The sequence below is a fragment of the Xenopus laevis genome, chromosome 4L, assembly GCF_017654675.1.
Source record: "Xenopus laevis strain J_2021 chromosome 4L, Xenopus_laevis_v10.1, whole genome shotgun sequence".
In the NCBI taxonomy this organism is placed as follows: domain Eukaryota; kingdom Metazoa; phylum Chordata; class Amphibia; order Anura; family Pipidae; genus Xenopus; species Xenopus laevis.
The window spans coordinates 8,404,496-8,421,411 of record NC_054377.1 but is presented as its reverse complement, the minus strand read 5'-3'; the positions used below and the strand labels follow the sequence as shown (position 1 = coordinate 8,421,411).

Sequence of the window (16,916 nt, the reverse complement as noted above, 5' to 3'; positions counted from 1 at the left end):
TCTGCTTCCACTGATGCATTGCAGTGCCCTGCAAAATATTTTTAAGATTTTATCTGTCTGTGATCTTGGCCATTTTACATCGTAGTAGTGAAGAGTGTGGAGCAATGCAGTACTGAAACACGTGTAGCTTCAAAATTCATTCTTGGAAAACACAAACGCATATCATTTGTAATGTTAACGTCTTAACCGGTTGTAATTTCCTTAATTTTAGGTATCTGGTATAACATCATTCGAGGAGTTGGCAAGCTTGCTGTGATAATCAATGTAGGTATATCGGGTTTTCCCCCATTTTTCTCTGCAATGCTATACCCAACTTATAAATGCCCTGCTGATATTCCATTTCTTAAACAGAAGCTGTTTTCAGAATATTTTTTCATTTTTTGATTCTATAAGCTGTATTTTTACTTTTATAGTAGCTATCTCGTCTTTACAGTTATATCTGTGATAACTGTAGACCACTTCTTTTAAAGCCACCCAATACAGGCTTAAATACAGAGGGGCCGATTCACAATTCCACATTTCTGCACAGCGTTATTCTAATCGCATTGCGATACTTATAGAATAAAATTAATCTTAACACATTAGTCACTAACATCTTTTAAGTGATAAAAGCATCAAATAGTGCGATAATAACTGAAATTTAACACCTCTCAGGAGTAGGCGTTACTAAACCACATCAGATGGATTAATAGAGGAAGATGTATTGAGGAGCTGTAGGACCTTTATGAAGAACTGGAGACTTACCTAAACCACTAACACATTTTCATGATACCGTGGGCAGGTCCAGAATGCACTACATTCTGTGTCATGGAATTATATTAAGTTTCCCAGGGAAAGGAATGACTAGAATACAGTAAAAAGAGAGACTTCTACTCTGCCAGTGGTATCCTGAATGTCTTAGGTGCTATAGATTGCACTAATAACGTGTGACAATATCAAATGCCTTAAAATATTGCATGCTATAAAATACCGCACACAATTCAGCTAAAATGAACATAAAAATATTGCTTCCTAAGTTAGACAGGTGAACTTTTAGTGAATCGATCGTTAATTCTAAAAATATAAGTGATATAATTTTTAAGGCATGCTATAAATAACACTCACTTTTTTCGACCGGTAGTGAATCGCCCCCAGAGTCTTTTACAATGGAGTATTAAAAGTCATAATAGCAAACACATTCTATAGCACAATCAGCTTTGTACTTGATAAAACATGTCTTGTACAGGTATAGGATGCCTTATCTGGAAACCCGATATCCAGAAAGCTCCGAATTACGGAATGGCTCCCATAGACTCCCATAGATTTTTAAAAATAATTTTTTCTCTGTAATAATAAAACAGTAACTTGTACTTGATCCCAACTAAGATATAATTAATCTTTATTGGAAGCAAAACCAGCCTATTGGGTTTATTTAATGTTTAAGTTAATTTCTAGTAGACTTAAGGCATGAAGACCCAAATTACGGAAAGATCCGTTATCCGGAAAACCCCAGGTCCTGAGCATTCTGGATAACAGGTCCCATACCTGTACTGGGAACAGATCTTTGAATGCTGGAGCAAAGTAATGCAATGAAAAGACCAGATGAATACTTATGTTTATCTTAAGCGATAAATCAAATTAACTGGTCTTGCTGTATTTTTTCTCTTGAAGAATTTTTGCTAGTCATCCAACTGGCATACTCATTTCTGAGAAAAGCAGTCTGATGACGTCTTCAAGAGAAGTAATACAGCAAGTTCAGTTGATCTCACTTATTACTATAGATAATAGATATACCATGACCTGGGTGAATGAGAACCTTCACAGAGATAATTGTTATTTCTACACAGGCCTTTGTGATATCTTTTACATCCGACTTCATACCACGACTTGTTTACCTCTACATGTACAGTCCAGACGGCACAATGCATGGCTTTGTGAACCACACGCTCTCCTACTTTAATGTCAGTGATTTTAAACTTGGCACTGAACCCAGTCAACCGGTAGATCTTGGATACAAAGTGGAAATGTGCAGGTAGATCTGTCATATTATTTACAGTTTGAAAATGTTAATCTGAGTAGTTAACTTCTCAAATAACCCACGAGTGGAATCTGCATATTTTATTTCACAAATGATGTTCTTTCTCCCGCAGGTACAAAGATTACAGAGAAGCACCCTGGTCTCTAAATAAATACGATATTAACAAAGATTATTGGGCTGTGCTGGCCGCACGACTGGCTTTTGTTATTGTTTTTCAGGTAACCTAAAACTACTTCACATGTTGGCGATTTTTCAGCTTAGAACATGTAAAAATCTAGATGCTTGGAAATGTTACAGTTTGCTATTAGATATATAGTGGATAAAGTACCCCCTTTTGTAAAATATAAGGATATTATAAGTTACCGAGGAGTTCCATGACCATATAAAAACACGAGGCCGAAGGCCGACTGTTTTTATACAGGTCATGGAACTCCGAGGTAACTTCTAATATCCTCATATTTTGCAACTGGGGCACTTTATTTATTATAATACACAAGTTTCAGTGAGTCATATGACAGAAATGACATCAGAACTCACCGTTTATAACTGATGACATCATTACTCACCGTTTATAAGGATATAATTTACAAGATATTCATGGCTTTTTGTGTATTATATTATATTATGAGCCGATGCAGTCCGCACCCCTATGCAATGTATAAACCTTTCTGAATGATGTCTGCCCAATTTTCAGCCAGATATCCGTCAGATAGGGCTTTCGGCCTGCCCCATCAGCAGATCCAATCTTCCCGTATGTGGCCACCTTTATTCTTACAGACGAGCTTAAATCAATATGTTTCGATAATCTACACAAGGATGATTATTACACATTGAAAATATTTCCATGGAAATATACTTGGTCAAATCATACGTTATTGTAAGAACATAATTGTTTATTTGGTGTGTTTGGGTGACTTACCGTTAGGCATCCATATGTTTTCCTTGAAGGTAATGGAAGTCTTTTGTTTTGCAGAACTTGGTTATGTTCATGAGTGATTTCGTAGACTGGATAATTCCAGATATTCCCAAAGATATCAGCGAACAGATCCACAGGGAGAAGGTCCTCATGGTTGAGGTGTTCCTGAAAGAAGAGCAGGGAAAATTGCAAATGCTGGAAACATGGAAGGAACATGAACGAAAAAAAGGAGAAAACTGTAACAGCCAAAGCCCAGGACTCTCTCGCAGTCAGAGAGGAAGTTCATCGTCTATGTATTCTCATCGTGTGGATGTCTAGAGAGTGTGCAGGACAGTTTAAGGCTTTCATTCCACTGATCGAAATAATCAGCAACTTGACCCACCAAGAGCTAACGAGTTCATCCTTTTTAAGTAAATTAGCTCTACCCTTGGTGGAAAAATGCAGGACCATGTTTTTTAAAATGAGCAGCAACTCATTAAAACACTGCTCATGTGTATCTGCATGGGGGAAAATTAGCAATAGTATCGGTTAATTTAATCTCTATTCATTTTTTGTGCCTTGTGCTGAAGATCCTGCAAAAAACTGTTTAAGCTTTAGTCGTAGAATTAACCCCTGTGACTGCTGGAGGTCTTGATGTCCATTGAAATATTTTGCACAGAGTTCTGCGTTTAAGGCCTAGTTCCATGGATATCTTTACTGGACATGTCTGTGCTGACATTCCGCAGTGGACAATTTCTAAAAAGTCCTGAAAGATTCTTGGAATGATCCTTTTGCTACCAAGCACAGTCTTGTTTGAAGGTGGATGTATTGGTTATCTGTTGCAAGATGTACCTCTTCTGTGGTCAAGAAGAACCGTTCTGTTTCATGCAGCTTGCTAAGCCAATGCTGTCCATCGCAGCGTTAACAGGTTAAGCCTGCAGAGAGAATATTTTTATAGAAACTACCTATGCAATGTAAAGATGTCCTTTCTTTATATAAAACTTTTATACCTATTTATTGATACAAAGTTTATTAGGAAGCAGTATATTCATTTCATGCCAGAAAAAAAAAATCTGCACTGGCCGTCAGTACTAGAAAACCTCTGTGAAATTCACAGGCTGGTTAAACACATTTGCATTGTCTGTTCTGTTTTATTGTTTTTGAATTTTCATAGTTTGACAAAAACTGTTTTAACTTGCCCTTGTTTATGCAACCTAAATCGTTAAAACCTGTAATGTGCTTTCGTCTGCAGGTGTCAGCTGCCTTTTTAAGACTGGCAGTTGTTGCATAGCCATTGTTCTACACACCGACCAACCGAAGACAGAAAAAAGGGCTAAGATGGATTCAGCATGTCACTTACAGGAATGTTTTATACCATTCTAAAGTTGGAATAGTTGAGGGCACAGTTGGTCTCTAAGTGCCTGACCATATTAGTTGGCTGTGGTGGATATTTCTTAAGAATGAAGGGTTATATATCGGCATAATCTTCACGATACTGATTAAAAGTAAGGTTTTGTGTTAGGGTGTTGGGTAAAAACCATTGAATATAGGGGTTTCTTTATTTACAATTTTAAAAGAAATTGAAAGGGGGTGGTGGTGTGCAACCCAGTGCAGCCTTCTAAATGGTCAGTGTATTTTATCAACAAACCCGCGCACAACCTGCAGAATTCCCAGGGATCTGCAACCTTGGCTCTGTTAAGGAACTACAAGTCCCACAATGCATTTGCCTTTAGACTCATTCAAAAGGCTCCATTGCATTGTGGGACTTGTAGTTCCTTAACAGCTGGAGAGCCAAGGTTTGTAGATGTATAGAACCTGTGTTCTGTAAAAAAAAAATTCATTCAGTCCTAATGTTTCAGAAGCATCGGTTTCCATTTCAAAGCAAAGCTTGTTGAAATCACACACAAGCTTCTATCAAACAAAATGGATCATTTTACGCACCAAAATAAATTGTCCACCGAGATTAACCACAATCTGGGGCTTTCCGCATATCCCTGCACAAGTCTGAAAGCTACAGGCCCGTCTCTATTAAATCTTAGGGAATTCATTTGGTCAGGTTTACATTTCACTTAAGACAGTTTAGCCTATAAAGTCCGACTGTAAGTAGCCGAATGACATTCCTGTCACTCAAAATAAACATGGCCCGTGTACAGCTTTTATTGGTTGGCAACAGAGCATGGAATACAAACACATGTTAAAAACTGAGATGATCTTTATATGTTATGGCACATTTACATGATTATACAAATTCCTTTCTTGGGTATTTTTTTTTTTTTTTTTTAAATTAAAATCTTGATTTTGGTGAAAATAATATAAATAAAATCTAATATGCAGTTAATTGAAAAGATACTGTGTCTTTCTTATATATACTTTATAATTTATATTTTTCATTATAAGAAGAAATATATTGGGATATATGATGATAAGCTGAGCTCTCAGTTATGGTGATTTCACCTTCTATGTTATAGGATCAGTCCAAATTTAGACTTAATTTAGTTTTATTATGCCAAAGCCTCTTCCTATTATGTAGGGGCTTATTTATTAAAGTCCGGATGCTGAAAATTTAAAAAATCTGTTATATTTTTTTGTACTAAAAATCCGTGATTTATTATACCGCGAGGATGGGAAAAGTCAGAATCCGAAAAATCCGGCATCCCAGACTTGCCAAAGTTATATATAAATCAATGGGAGAAGTCCGAATCTGCGCTGGGTTTTCTACAATAATCCAAAGATTTAGTAGTTTTTCAGGTGGAAAATCTGAAAAATTCCGGTTTTTTTTACCGCACTCAAAATTTTCGGAAAAATGTATTTATAAATAAGAGGAAAAAACCTGTGCGGATTTAGTTGGAGTATATTTCAAAAAATAATGAGGTCATTTCGGATTTTTATAAACAACCCCCAGTCTGGCAGCAGGATAGACAGATTATTAAAATTAAAAGGGATGCACCGAATCCACTATTTTGGATTCGGCCGAAACCCCGAATCCTTCGCGAAAGATTCGGTCAAATTAGGGGTCGTAAGGGGAAATTTTTTTACTTGTTTTGTGACAAAAAGTCACCCAATTTCCCTCCCCGTCCCTAATTTGCATATGCAGGATTCGGTTCGGCCGTTCAGAAGGATTTAACCGAATCCTGCTGAAAAATGCAGAATCCTGGATTTGGTGCATCCCTAAAAATTTAATGTATTTCCTCTGCAGAAATGTTGAGCGCTGGAAAAATAGCAAAAAACACTTACAACCTTGGAATTGAAGAAACTCGGGTTTATTTAAATTTTAAAGGTTTGAATATATTCAGCGGTCGTACTCATTATGACCACATAAGCAACAAGCTGCAGTTTGGTACCTGTAGCACCTGTCAGCTCTGAAATTCGATGAAGCTGTGGGGACTCTACAGTAAAAGACATAAAAGCCATAACATTTTTAAAAAATACTAATGTTGATCCCATTTCAGGGAGACATTAAGGTTAAGACATTGATCAGATCTTAACTGTAGATAGGGTTTGTTTTTGTTAAGCCTCGAGTGAAGTTAAACAAATATGACATTTGCAGTGTTGAAAGCACAAACAGTGTCAGGATTAAACATGGATAATAAGCTACAAGTTCCACACAATAACACAATGCTCAAAATGCTATAGGGTTGCATTTTAGAATCTTTCTGTTGCATTCGGAAGGTGTTGTTGATTTGTAAGTGGTCTGTGTAAAACACCAGCCGAGTGATATATGGGTTTAATGATGAGGACTTTTGGTCTCTTTCATTTTGTGTGTGTGAGAGTTGGAGGAAAAGGATTCAGATACCTCAGGAGAAAAGCATTCATTCATGGCTAACATTTCAGAGATGCAAGTCATCAAATTTAGGAGAGATTGGAATAGAAATTGAGTGTTCTGAAACCTTGCGGAAGGATATATGAATAATTCTTGAAGAATGATCATCTCAGCCATGACCTTGACGTTGTCCTTCTAGATCTTCTGCCATGCTAACTGAACTCAACTGATGAAATAAGTAGGTCAGGCTGAAGTGTCAAGTCTAGGATACGGAATATGTGTCTACTGGCTTTCTCAGAGGAAGAAGCAAATACCTTGTTGGAAGTTTCTCATTGACAACTGAAGTCAATTGGGACTGTCCAGGTAAAACTGAACCTGTGGGTATTGGTTGACCAATCTGTCGACTTTATGTGGGATTTGCTAAAGAAATCTGTTCATCGATTGCTCTTTCCTCAATTGTGCGCTGCTTTCATGGTAAGTAGATGAGACTACGTCTACGAAAATCTTCCTATAGGTTCTGACTAGGATCTCACATTGCAATGCAGGCATTTTGCCCACTCCTCAGTGCAGACCAATTTTAGTTCAGTAACCTTTTCAGGTACCTCCAATATTATCACGGTTTAATTTAGGCACTAGGTAAGTCTGGATAAGCAAAGCCAGATTTAGATTTTGTGCAACCCCTAGGGCAATTATGTAGGCCACAGTCGATGTTCCGAACCTAAAAATTTGGACCACTTTAGGGTTTTGTGGCCTTTTCACAAATCCATGTCTGTGGATAAGTTCATGTCTAAAGGTGGCCATAGACGTAGAGCTTGCCAAACGAGCTAAACTCTCCCCCTATATGCCCACATTGAAGTGGCCGATATTGGGCTGATCCGATCGTGGGGCCCTAGGGCCCAACAATTGGATCATAATGCATCCAAAACGGGCGGTCGGATATCAATCAGGGAAGCCCGTCGGATGGCCCCACACAGGGGCCAATAAACTGCAGACTCGGTCTGTCTGCAGCTTTTATCGGCCCGTGTATGGGGGGCCTTAACATGAGGTATGTTCTTCAAGTCTAACATTAGTCAATGTTGAAAAGATTAAATCTACTACTAAGTAAACCTATTAGAAGGTCTAACAACAGATAAGATCTTTTGTGATCTTTAACCAATTTATTTCCTGGTTAATTGAAGCATAAATGAACTAATCTAGACTGAGACTTTGAGTATTTCCCAAACCTGCTTCTTCATAATTGGTGCTGATTTGGCCCAAAAGCTGCTTGTGACCCCTTTTACACTCCGTTCACAATGGTCTACTTACCCAGTCTGCATGCGACTTGATTGGTAGGTATGCTGTTAACATCTGTCTCTTTTATGCTGGAAGTATTGTTTAGGTAGCTGAATGCACATCTTAACATGGATATAAATTATTGTTATTTCAAGTCAATGGAATGATATTTCAGTTTTGGTGTTACTGGTCCTTTACCAAAATTAACTTGCCCTTTAAAATTATAATTATAAGGATTTTCCTACTTCTAGACGTGATCTTCTCCAGACCTTTTCCCCTGTGAACCTAGATGTCACCTACTTCTTGATGCAATATGAGATTCTCTAGATCTTGCACTTCTTGGTTTGATCTTCTCTAGTCTTACCTAAGTTCCAATATGTTCTCCAAATCTTACCTATTTCTTGGCATGATCTTCACCAGCCCTTACCTAAGTTCCAATATGTTCTCCAGATCTTTCCTGTTTCTTGGCATGATCTTCTCCAGTCCTTACCTAAATTCCAATATGTTCTCCAGATCTTACTTATTTCGTGGCATGATCTTCTCCAGTCCTTACCTAAGTTCCAATATGTTCTCCAGATCTTACTTATTTCTTGGCATAATCTTCTCCAGTCCTTACCTAAGTTCCAATATGTTCTCCAGATCTTTCCTGTTTCTTGGCATGATCTTCTCCAGTCCTTACCTAAGTTCCAATATGTTCTCCAGATCTTACTTCTTGTCCTAAACTTCTTCAGTTTTTACCTAAGCCCAGATAGGATGTTCTGTAAATCTTACCTACTTTTTAGGAGAAAATCCACAACTTTTTATATCTTGCCTACTTTTTGCTGTGATCTTCTCCAGGCTTTACCTACATCCAGATATGTTGTTTCTTTTTTTATTTAATTTATTACGAATTCCAGGATTTTACTATCCATTATAGAGGAACTAAGGGGCGGGCAAAATGAGAATCTTCATATTTTCAAAGCATTTGATCTGATTAAGAATAGTTCCCCTAATGGTTCCTATTGGCCTGTCAATTCAATTGATCCGATAGGCTGATTCTATCGAAAATCTGTGTTTATTATTGTCCAAGTCTTCACGGATTCATGATCTGGGACCTCCCAAGGACAACTGGCCTAACTTGTATTCATTTTATAATTGATAGCCATCAAATTCTGACTCAATCTAATTTTATCACATTTATTCAGCAGGATGGATTGCCAAATTGGGAAAGAAGTAAATGGAATGGTCCAGTTTACTGTTTCGGCTAATTCAGATGTGATTTATCAGTGATTAAATACTTCCATTTCTTAACGAACTACATGTAGCAGCCAGCAGCAGCTTTGAAGTTGGTAGGAAATAAGGTCTATAAAACCACACCGCTGTATAAAGATCAGTACGAGACTAATATGAGTAAATGTGCACAAAGAATAAACCTATTGTTCCATTGAATATAGAATGAGTGTGTACCTTTCATCTGAGCTCTGCTAACTATAAGGGTGTGACCTTGGCAAGAACTTTTTTATCCATATAGTTTGACTCATTCTACCAAACATATGTCATCTGAACAGGAAAGCTGGTTACAGTGTAACAAAGTCCACGGAAATGAACGTTTTATCAGCAAATCTCCTTCGATAAAGCCTGATTGTGCCTACGTGTTCTGCCCGTCGTGTTCAAATCGAATGGTAAGAGTCAACTTGGTTCTGTTGCTTTGCAGTAATGTTCACACATATGAGAGCCAAAGACACATCCTCTACAGAGGGTAGTACAGGTATGGGACCTGTTATCCAGAAAGCTCGGGACCTGGGGTTTTCCGGATAACGGATCTTTCTGTAATTTGGATTAAGGTTAAGACCATCCATTGGATCTGCCAATACGATTGCTTATCTCCTTATATTTAATCTCAAAACCCTTGTGTCCTCTTCTCCAGTACAGGTATGGGACCTGTTATCCAGAATGCTTGGGAACTGGGGTTTTCCGGATAACAGGTCTATCCTTAATTTGGATCTTCATACCTTAAGTCTACTAAAAAATCCTGTAATAAACCCAATAGGCTGGTTTTGCTTCCAATGAGGATTAATTATATCTTAGTTGGGATCAAGTACAAGCGACTGTTTTATTATTACAGAGAAAAAGGAAATCAATTTTATCAAATTTGGATTATCTGGATAAAATGGAGTCTATGGGGGACAACCTTTCCATAATTCTGATCTTTATGGATAACCGGATTCCGGATAACTGATCCCATACCTGTATAACTATGGGCATACTATCCTTAATTTGGATCTTCGTGCCTTTAGTCTACTAGACATTCATTTAAACATTAAATAAACCCAATAGGCTGGTTTTGCTTCCAATAAGGATTAATTATATCTTAGTTGGGATCAAGTACAAGCGACTGTTTTATTATTACAGAGAAAAAGGAAATCATTTTTAAAAATTCGGATTATTTGGATAAAATGGAGTCATTCCGTAATTCGGAGCTTTCTGGATATCGGGTTTCCGGATAAGGGATCCTATACCTGTAGTACTTTTAATGACTTTGTTGTTTTTTGCATAAACAGTAAAGAGACTTTATGGGGGTTATTTATCAATGGTCGACTTTGTGAGTTTTTTTTGTACCTCGAATAAACCCAGAAATTTATGAAAAAACTCAAATGTAAAAAACAAATGCAATTGGGGGGGGACTTGAATACTCCAATTGAATGAGTTATCAGCTGAAAAAAACTCAAATTAATTGCGCAGACCACCGAAAAAACCCTGAAAATCATAAAGGCTAAAAAAAATCTTCAAATGGTTCAAGTGATCTCTACCATTGACTTCTACATGACCTAAACAGGTTTTAACTGGAGTATTTTCAGATTCAAGCTTTATGCAGCTTCGGGGCATAATAAATACTGAAAAATTCAAGTTTTTTTTTTGTGTATAATCCTGAATTAAACTACCCTTGAAAAACTCGAATTTTTTCGGGAAAACACAACTCGACCTTTGATAAATGAAGGTTATTGTGCTGCAGACAGCATGACAGAACTAGAGAAGACGGACAAAAGGTAAACTTTATCGGCAATGAATAAAATATATGCAAACAAAACAAACCATTTTCACCAAATGTTTTAGAATAAACAAATTGTGTAGCTTTAAAGTCATTTTGAATCTGGAAATACTGTATTTACACACTAACCTAACTGCCAGCACAAAATCGACAGCCCCATATCCGTAATGTTCCATGTCTTCAAAAGGTCCCCAGCGTTTCCCCATCTTCTGTTCCGGTTAGGTCGTCTTTTGGGTGTCGGCGGCACTGCACATGCTCAGTGTGATCTGGGCAGCTGCCTTTAAAAACCTTTAATACGATTACCAGAAAGTGAGGTTACATCGGCAGACACTATAGAGCTGATTCTTAATGTTGATGCAGAATGTGCTGGTTTCTATACAATGACACCTCACTTTTACGTGCCCTGTAGTTTTCCTGCATTTTTACACCATTTTTTTGTGGTCCTATTAATACAGACTTGGGACCTGTTATCCAGATATGCTTGAAACTTGGCGTTTTCCAGATAAGGGTTCTTTCCATAATTTGGATTGTACTATAACATTATTTAAACATTAATTAAACAAATCTTCCAAGACCATTTTAATTTAGTTGACCTTCTCTGCGCTGTTGCTATTTCCAGGCCTCCAATTAAATGGCACATGAGAGAACATGAATAAGGGGCCCATTTACTTAGCTCGAGTGAAGTAATAGAGGAAAAACATTTTTAATTTTCGAATGTTTTTTTTGGCTACTTCGACCATCGAATTGGCTACTTCGACCTTCGACTCGAACGATTCGAAACTAAAAATTGTTCGACCATTCGATAGTCGAAGTACCGTCTCTTTAAAAAAAACTTTGACCCCCTTCTTCGCCACCTAAAACCTACCGAGGTGTCTTGTTAGCCCATGGGGAAGGTCCCCATAGGCTTTCTATCAATTTTTAGGTCGAAGAAAAATCGTTCGATCGATGGATTAAAATCTTCGTTCGATCAAACTATTTGCGGTAAATCCTTCGACTTCGATATTCGAAGTCGTAGGATTTACATTCGGCAGTCGAATATCGAGGGTTAATTAACCCTCGATATTCGACCCAATGTAAATCTGCCCCTAAGTCTTGCCAATAAATGCAAAGCAATGTACACACAACTGATTTTGATCAGTCTAATAACAAGGTACCTGGTTGAAGCTAATGAGGACAATATTAGAAAGTAATGAATGCAGACCCAAGCATTCTGGATAACAGGTCCCATACCTGTACTGGAGAAGAGGACACAAGGGTGTTGAGATTAAATATAAGGAGATAAGCAATCGTATTGGCAGATCCAATGGATGGTGTCACAAATTGTCTTAACCGCAAGACTCCATTGCTCCAAAATATTGCAGTATCCTCACACCAACATTTTTAAAGACCAATGAAAAATATATAAATCAACATATTAAAGGACGCATATATATCACCCAAAGACATAAATCAGTGCAACATCATTGTTTCCAAAACTTTCATGAGGCTGACAATCCACCCACTGCATTTAATTTGGGGCGTAATAGACGCAGCGTTTACAAGATAAAGCCTCGAGGCTCATGTCAGACCTGATGATTGCCAGGAACTTTATAAATGCCAAATCATGGTTAAAATATTTAAGTTGTAGAATAATAAAATTAGTAAAATGGCAAGAATGACACCAGCCGTGGTAAGTGGTTATCTTATTACAATGCACATAGAAGCTATAAAGTCTGGCTCTGGAATCATTCGATAAACCATAAAACAATGAGGGCCACACATCTACTAAAATAACGTGGGTTTGGCTGATTCAGCTTCATTCTGGGAGGCCTTAAATGTCATGGATGGAGGGTGAGGATCTCTGAAAAGAAGAATTGTTTGCATCTAGAAGACAATACGGTGTCCCTAATGGATCTTTCTAATTAAAAGCTGGAATCATTAGTGAGGATGGTTATTTGTGGTTTCATGTGTAGCGGTGGGTTGTGAGTTTGTGCTTCTCTGTTTTCCAGGACAAGATGAGGAGATGCCTGGGTTGCTGGTGTGTAGGAGAATCTGTGGTCCATTTAACATTGCAAGACTTTACCTCCAACAACACATGGATCTAAAGGTGGCCATATACATTGGCCGATAAAGGTTGCCACCTCCGCCCCTCGAGAATGAGTCTGCAGCTAGTTTGTGAAAGGGGGTCTTCTTGATGGCCTATCTGTGCCTATGATTAAGGGTAGAAATGCCCAAAAAGCGTCAGGTGATACACGATGCATGCTTTTTTAATGTGGATAAATAAAAATATTTGTTTTTAAACAACCAATCGATGTTGCGGAGCTCCGTTCTGATTTCCCTTATCTGTCTAACAGTTGGGCCGGTTAGAAAAAGGCATCTGGCAAGGCACATGTTGATCTTCTAACAGGTCTTCCTAAAGGTGGCCATACACGGGCCGATAAAAGCTGCCGACAGACCGTGTCAGCAGCTTATTGGCCCGTGTATGGGGGCCCCACGACGGGCTTTACCGATCGAGATCTGGCCGAAAGTCGGCCAGATCTCGATCGTTGATGCGGTCCCGCGATCCGACCGCCCGTTTGGGCATTGTTAGGATCCGATCGTTGGGCCCTAGGGCCCACGATCGGATCAGCCCGATATTGCCCACCTCAAGGTGGGCATATCGGAGGGAGATCCGCTCGTTTGGCGACATCGCCAAACGAGCAGATCTCTCCATGTATGGCCACCTTAAGCCCCCTTAATGATTCAAACAATCAGATCATACAATTTGATTTAAGGTGGCCATACATGGGCCGATTTCCCCCAGCTGTTAGTGGGCATATCGGGTTAAGATCCGCTGGTTTGGCGACCTTGCCAAACATGTGGATCTAATAGTATATGGCCACCTTGAGTGCTGTGGTGGCCAAATCAAGTAAAGATCTGCTTATTTGGCAACCGTGCCATATATTGTTTGCAAAAAAAGGAGGGTTGTGGGATCACTTCAAGGCTAAGTAAACATATTTAAATAATGGAAGTGCTACTGATCAGGCAAAATGAACTACAAACATACAGAAATAAAGGAGAATTGATCAATGCACTTTCCTTGGTCTAGTCTCATAAGTAATGCAAGTGCTTGGATTTACAAAAACAGGGGTTTTTAGTTATAAAATTGGTAAGCCACGTCAAGGTAAACCCCATATGGTGGTCCCTAATTATTTATTTCTGGTCATAGTATTCCAAGGCTGGCACCTCCCTGCATGGCAGTATTTCTTGGGATAAGTGTCTCCTGACCTGGGCATTGGTTACAGTCAGAGGACTTAGTCCTCCATGTCATTAGCTATAAGAAGAGCCATTGCCAAGACCACAGTATTGGTTCCACAGGCTTAATCCTTCCCCGCTTGCAGCTTGACCCGAATCTCCACATGTGTCTCCACCCTTACTATCTGGAACCAGCAGGAGCCCCTTAGGGCGCAGCCGAAACCCCTGTAGCTAAGGCCATGGCTTGTCATCTAGATAAGATCATAGTGCCTGAAGATTTTATTTCTGGTGATCCTACAAAAGTTCTGCAGGTGGAAATATTATTATCGCTGTGTTGGGAATTACGGCCGGAACATATTCCTTGTGGGGGGAGGCTATTTCTAGAAGCACCAAGTTAATTTTAGGGTGATATGAGTCTTGTAGCCCAAAGGAGTCGTCTCGGGGGGGAAGATGGAATAAGAGTTGCTTATATTTCACCCCTGGTTTGTTTGTTCTTCTGTTAATAATGCTGATCAGGGGAACTAATTCCATCTGTAAATGTAGCAACCCTGCAATGTTCTATCTGCCCAGCACATTTCTGCTTATTCTGCAGTTTGGAAATTTTTCTAAAAAAAAAAACATGTTATTTTAGGTTGAAAATAAACTTACTTTTTTCATTCTGTGCTGCCATGTCACGTGACTCTGAATTCATTACTAATCAGCCTTATATTGTGACATTTCTATTCTATGTGTACTGTATATTGTGAGTGGCTCCCTAAGCTCAGTAAGTGACAGCAGCACAGAGCATGTGCAGTGAATCAGCAGAAAAGAAGATGGGGAGCTACTGGGGCATCTTTGGAGACACAGATCTTTACTGCTAAAGGGCTGGGAAACAAACGCAAACCATAATATTAATATTCTCCTTGATTTACATATGGTTGCACTTTGCTGAAATGTCCAGTAATCCACATCAGTCCCTGCCCCACTAGCAGTACCACAGTCACACTCTGCTCTTCTGTAACCAATGAACCACGTGTGCAGTTTTTGACCGTGGAAGGAAACCAGAACTCTCAGAAGAAAACCCACACAAACACCAGGAGACGGGCATAAATACTCAGTGAAATCTATTCGTTCTTAAAGGATAAGTAAATCTTTAAAATAAGTGAATGTAAAATTGATGAGGGGGCTAGTCTAAGCACTTTTGTAATTTACATTCATTATTTATTTTTCTTTACTTCCAAGATATTAAGGGATACATGTACTGTTAAAATGAATGAATTTTGTTACAACAGCGCCACCTGCTGGTCAGTTTCCCACCAGTCTGACCACCAAGTAGTCAAGGAAGTTGTCAGGAGAAAGAAAGAGGCTGCTCTCATGTTCTTCTGCTTAGGAATAAAATTAGAAATGAAAATTAGAAAGGATATTGGCATTAAAGAAAATAAATAATGAAAGCAAATTGCAAAAGTGCTTAGAATAGCCCCCTCATCTATTTTACATTCACTTATTTTAAAGGTTCACTTACCCTTTTAAACAAATATTTCATGAATCATACCTCCCAACATTTTGTAAGTAAAAAGAGGGACAACAAAACTTTTCGCATGTACCGCAGCAATTTTTTGACCATGCCCTTTCTGTGGCCACACCCCCTAATTACCATGTTCATTTTACAAAATTTGGCAGGTTGTGAAAGTTTGAAAATATTTCTCCTTATCTAAACTGTTTTTTTGTGTCTCAAAATTGTTTCAAAGTATCTCATTTGCACCTGTTAGCTGTTCTGGGCTCTCTGCTAAAAGCCAATTAAGTGAGAAACTTTCTTTCTTTTTGTGGCTGTTCAGTGCAGAGAAAAGAGGGACTTTCCAGTACAAATGAGGGACTGCGGGGTTGAGCTGTCAAAAGAGGGACAGTTGGGAGGTATGGCTGAATCCTGTGATGTTATAGCGCCCCCTTCAGTGTTTACTCTGCATCATCAACCCTCTGCTTATAGATCTTCATAGAGAAAAATTTATATATAATGATATATCTTCAGTATCCGCACTTTCAGGGGTGCACGGCCAATTCCAATTTACATACTCACAATTTGGAATAAAATATTGCCAGGCCAGCACTTCCCTTGTGAAATAAGTGTCTTTTTCTTATTATTATACACACATTACAGTGCCCCGACGTTTCGGTCCCTCTTGAAAAAGGTCACAAGAACGACCGAAACGTTGGAGCACTGTAATGTGTATATTATAATAAGAAAAAGACACTTATTTCACAAGGGAAGTGCAATATTTTATTCCAAATTGTGAGTATATATATATATATATATAATCAATTTATTGAAAATACCGCACTCACAGGACTTACATTTTTTTAAATAATTTATTACACTTAAACTGACATTTCGGCTGTAACAACATACAGTCCCCACTCAGATACCGTGCTGTGGTGGGAATTGCCCAGACGGCAACTCCCGCACTGTGACATCATAGGAAACAACAACGTGTGCAATAGTAAGACTGTTATATTAAAAAAATCTCATGTATCGGTACATAATGCATGTATAAAACTTAAAACCAATTCATTATACCACCTCAATTCACATTCCCTACCAATTTAACTTTTTTCATTAGCCCCCTTAGCTCATAACAAGGTTACAGATATATAGAAACATTGGGGTGTCACCCTGCTATAGTTCCAGGGGTACCCAGGGTACAAATAAACACTCACCCCAAATCTCCCCCTAACTGACCTTCAGGCTGGGCCCCCT

General features: G+C 38.5%; 1 protein-coding gene across 8 annotated transcripts in view; it reads left to right on the top strand.

The window, feature by feature from the left end:
* The window catches only part of ano1.L (anoctamin 1, calcium activated chloride channel L homeolog), a 120,565-nt gene extending 115,315 nt beyond the window's left edge, over positions 1–5,250 (top strand). For 7 of the 8 annotated variants that reach the window (XM_041589099.1, XM_041589096.1, XM_041589097.1 and 4 more), the window contains 4 exons: positions 212–264; positions 1,827–2,011; positions 2,130–2,235; positions 2,991–5,245. In XM_041589099.1, the coding sequence (XP_041445033.1) occupies positions 212–264; positions 1,827–2,011; positions 2,130–2,235; positions 2,991–3,251 (605 nt within the window). In that variant the 3' untranslated portion in view covers positions 3,252–5,245. 8 annotated transcript variants of the gene reach the window in all.
* The last annotated feature ends 11,666 nt before the right edge of the window (positions 5,251–16,916 follow it).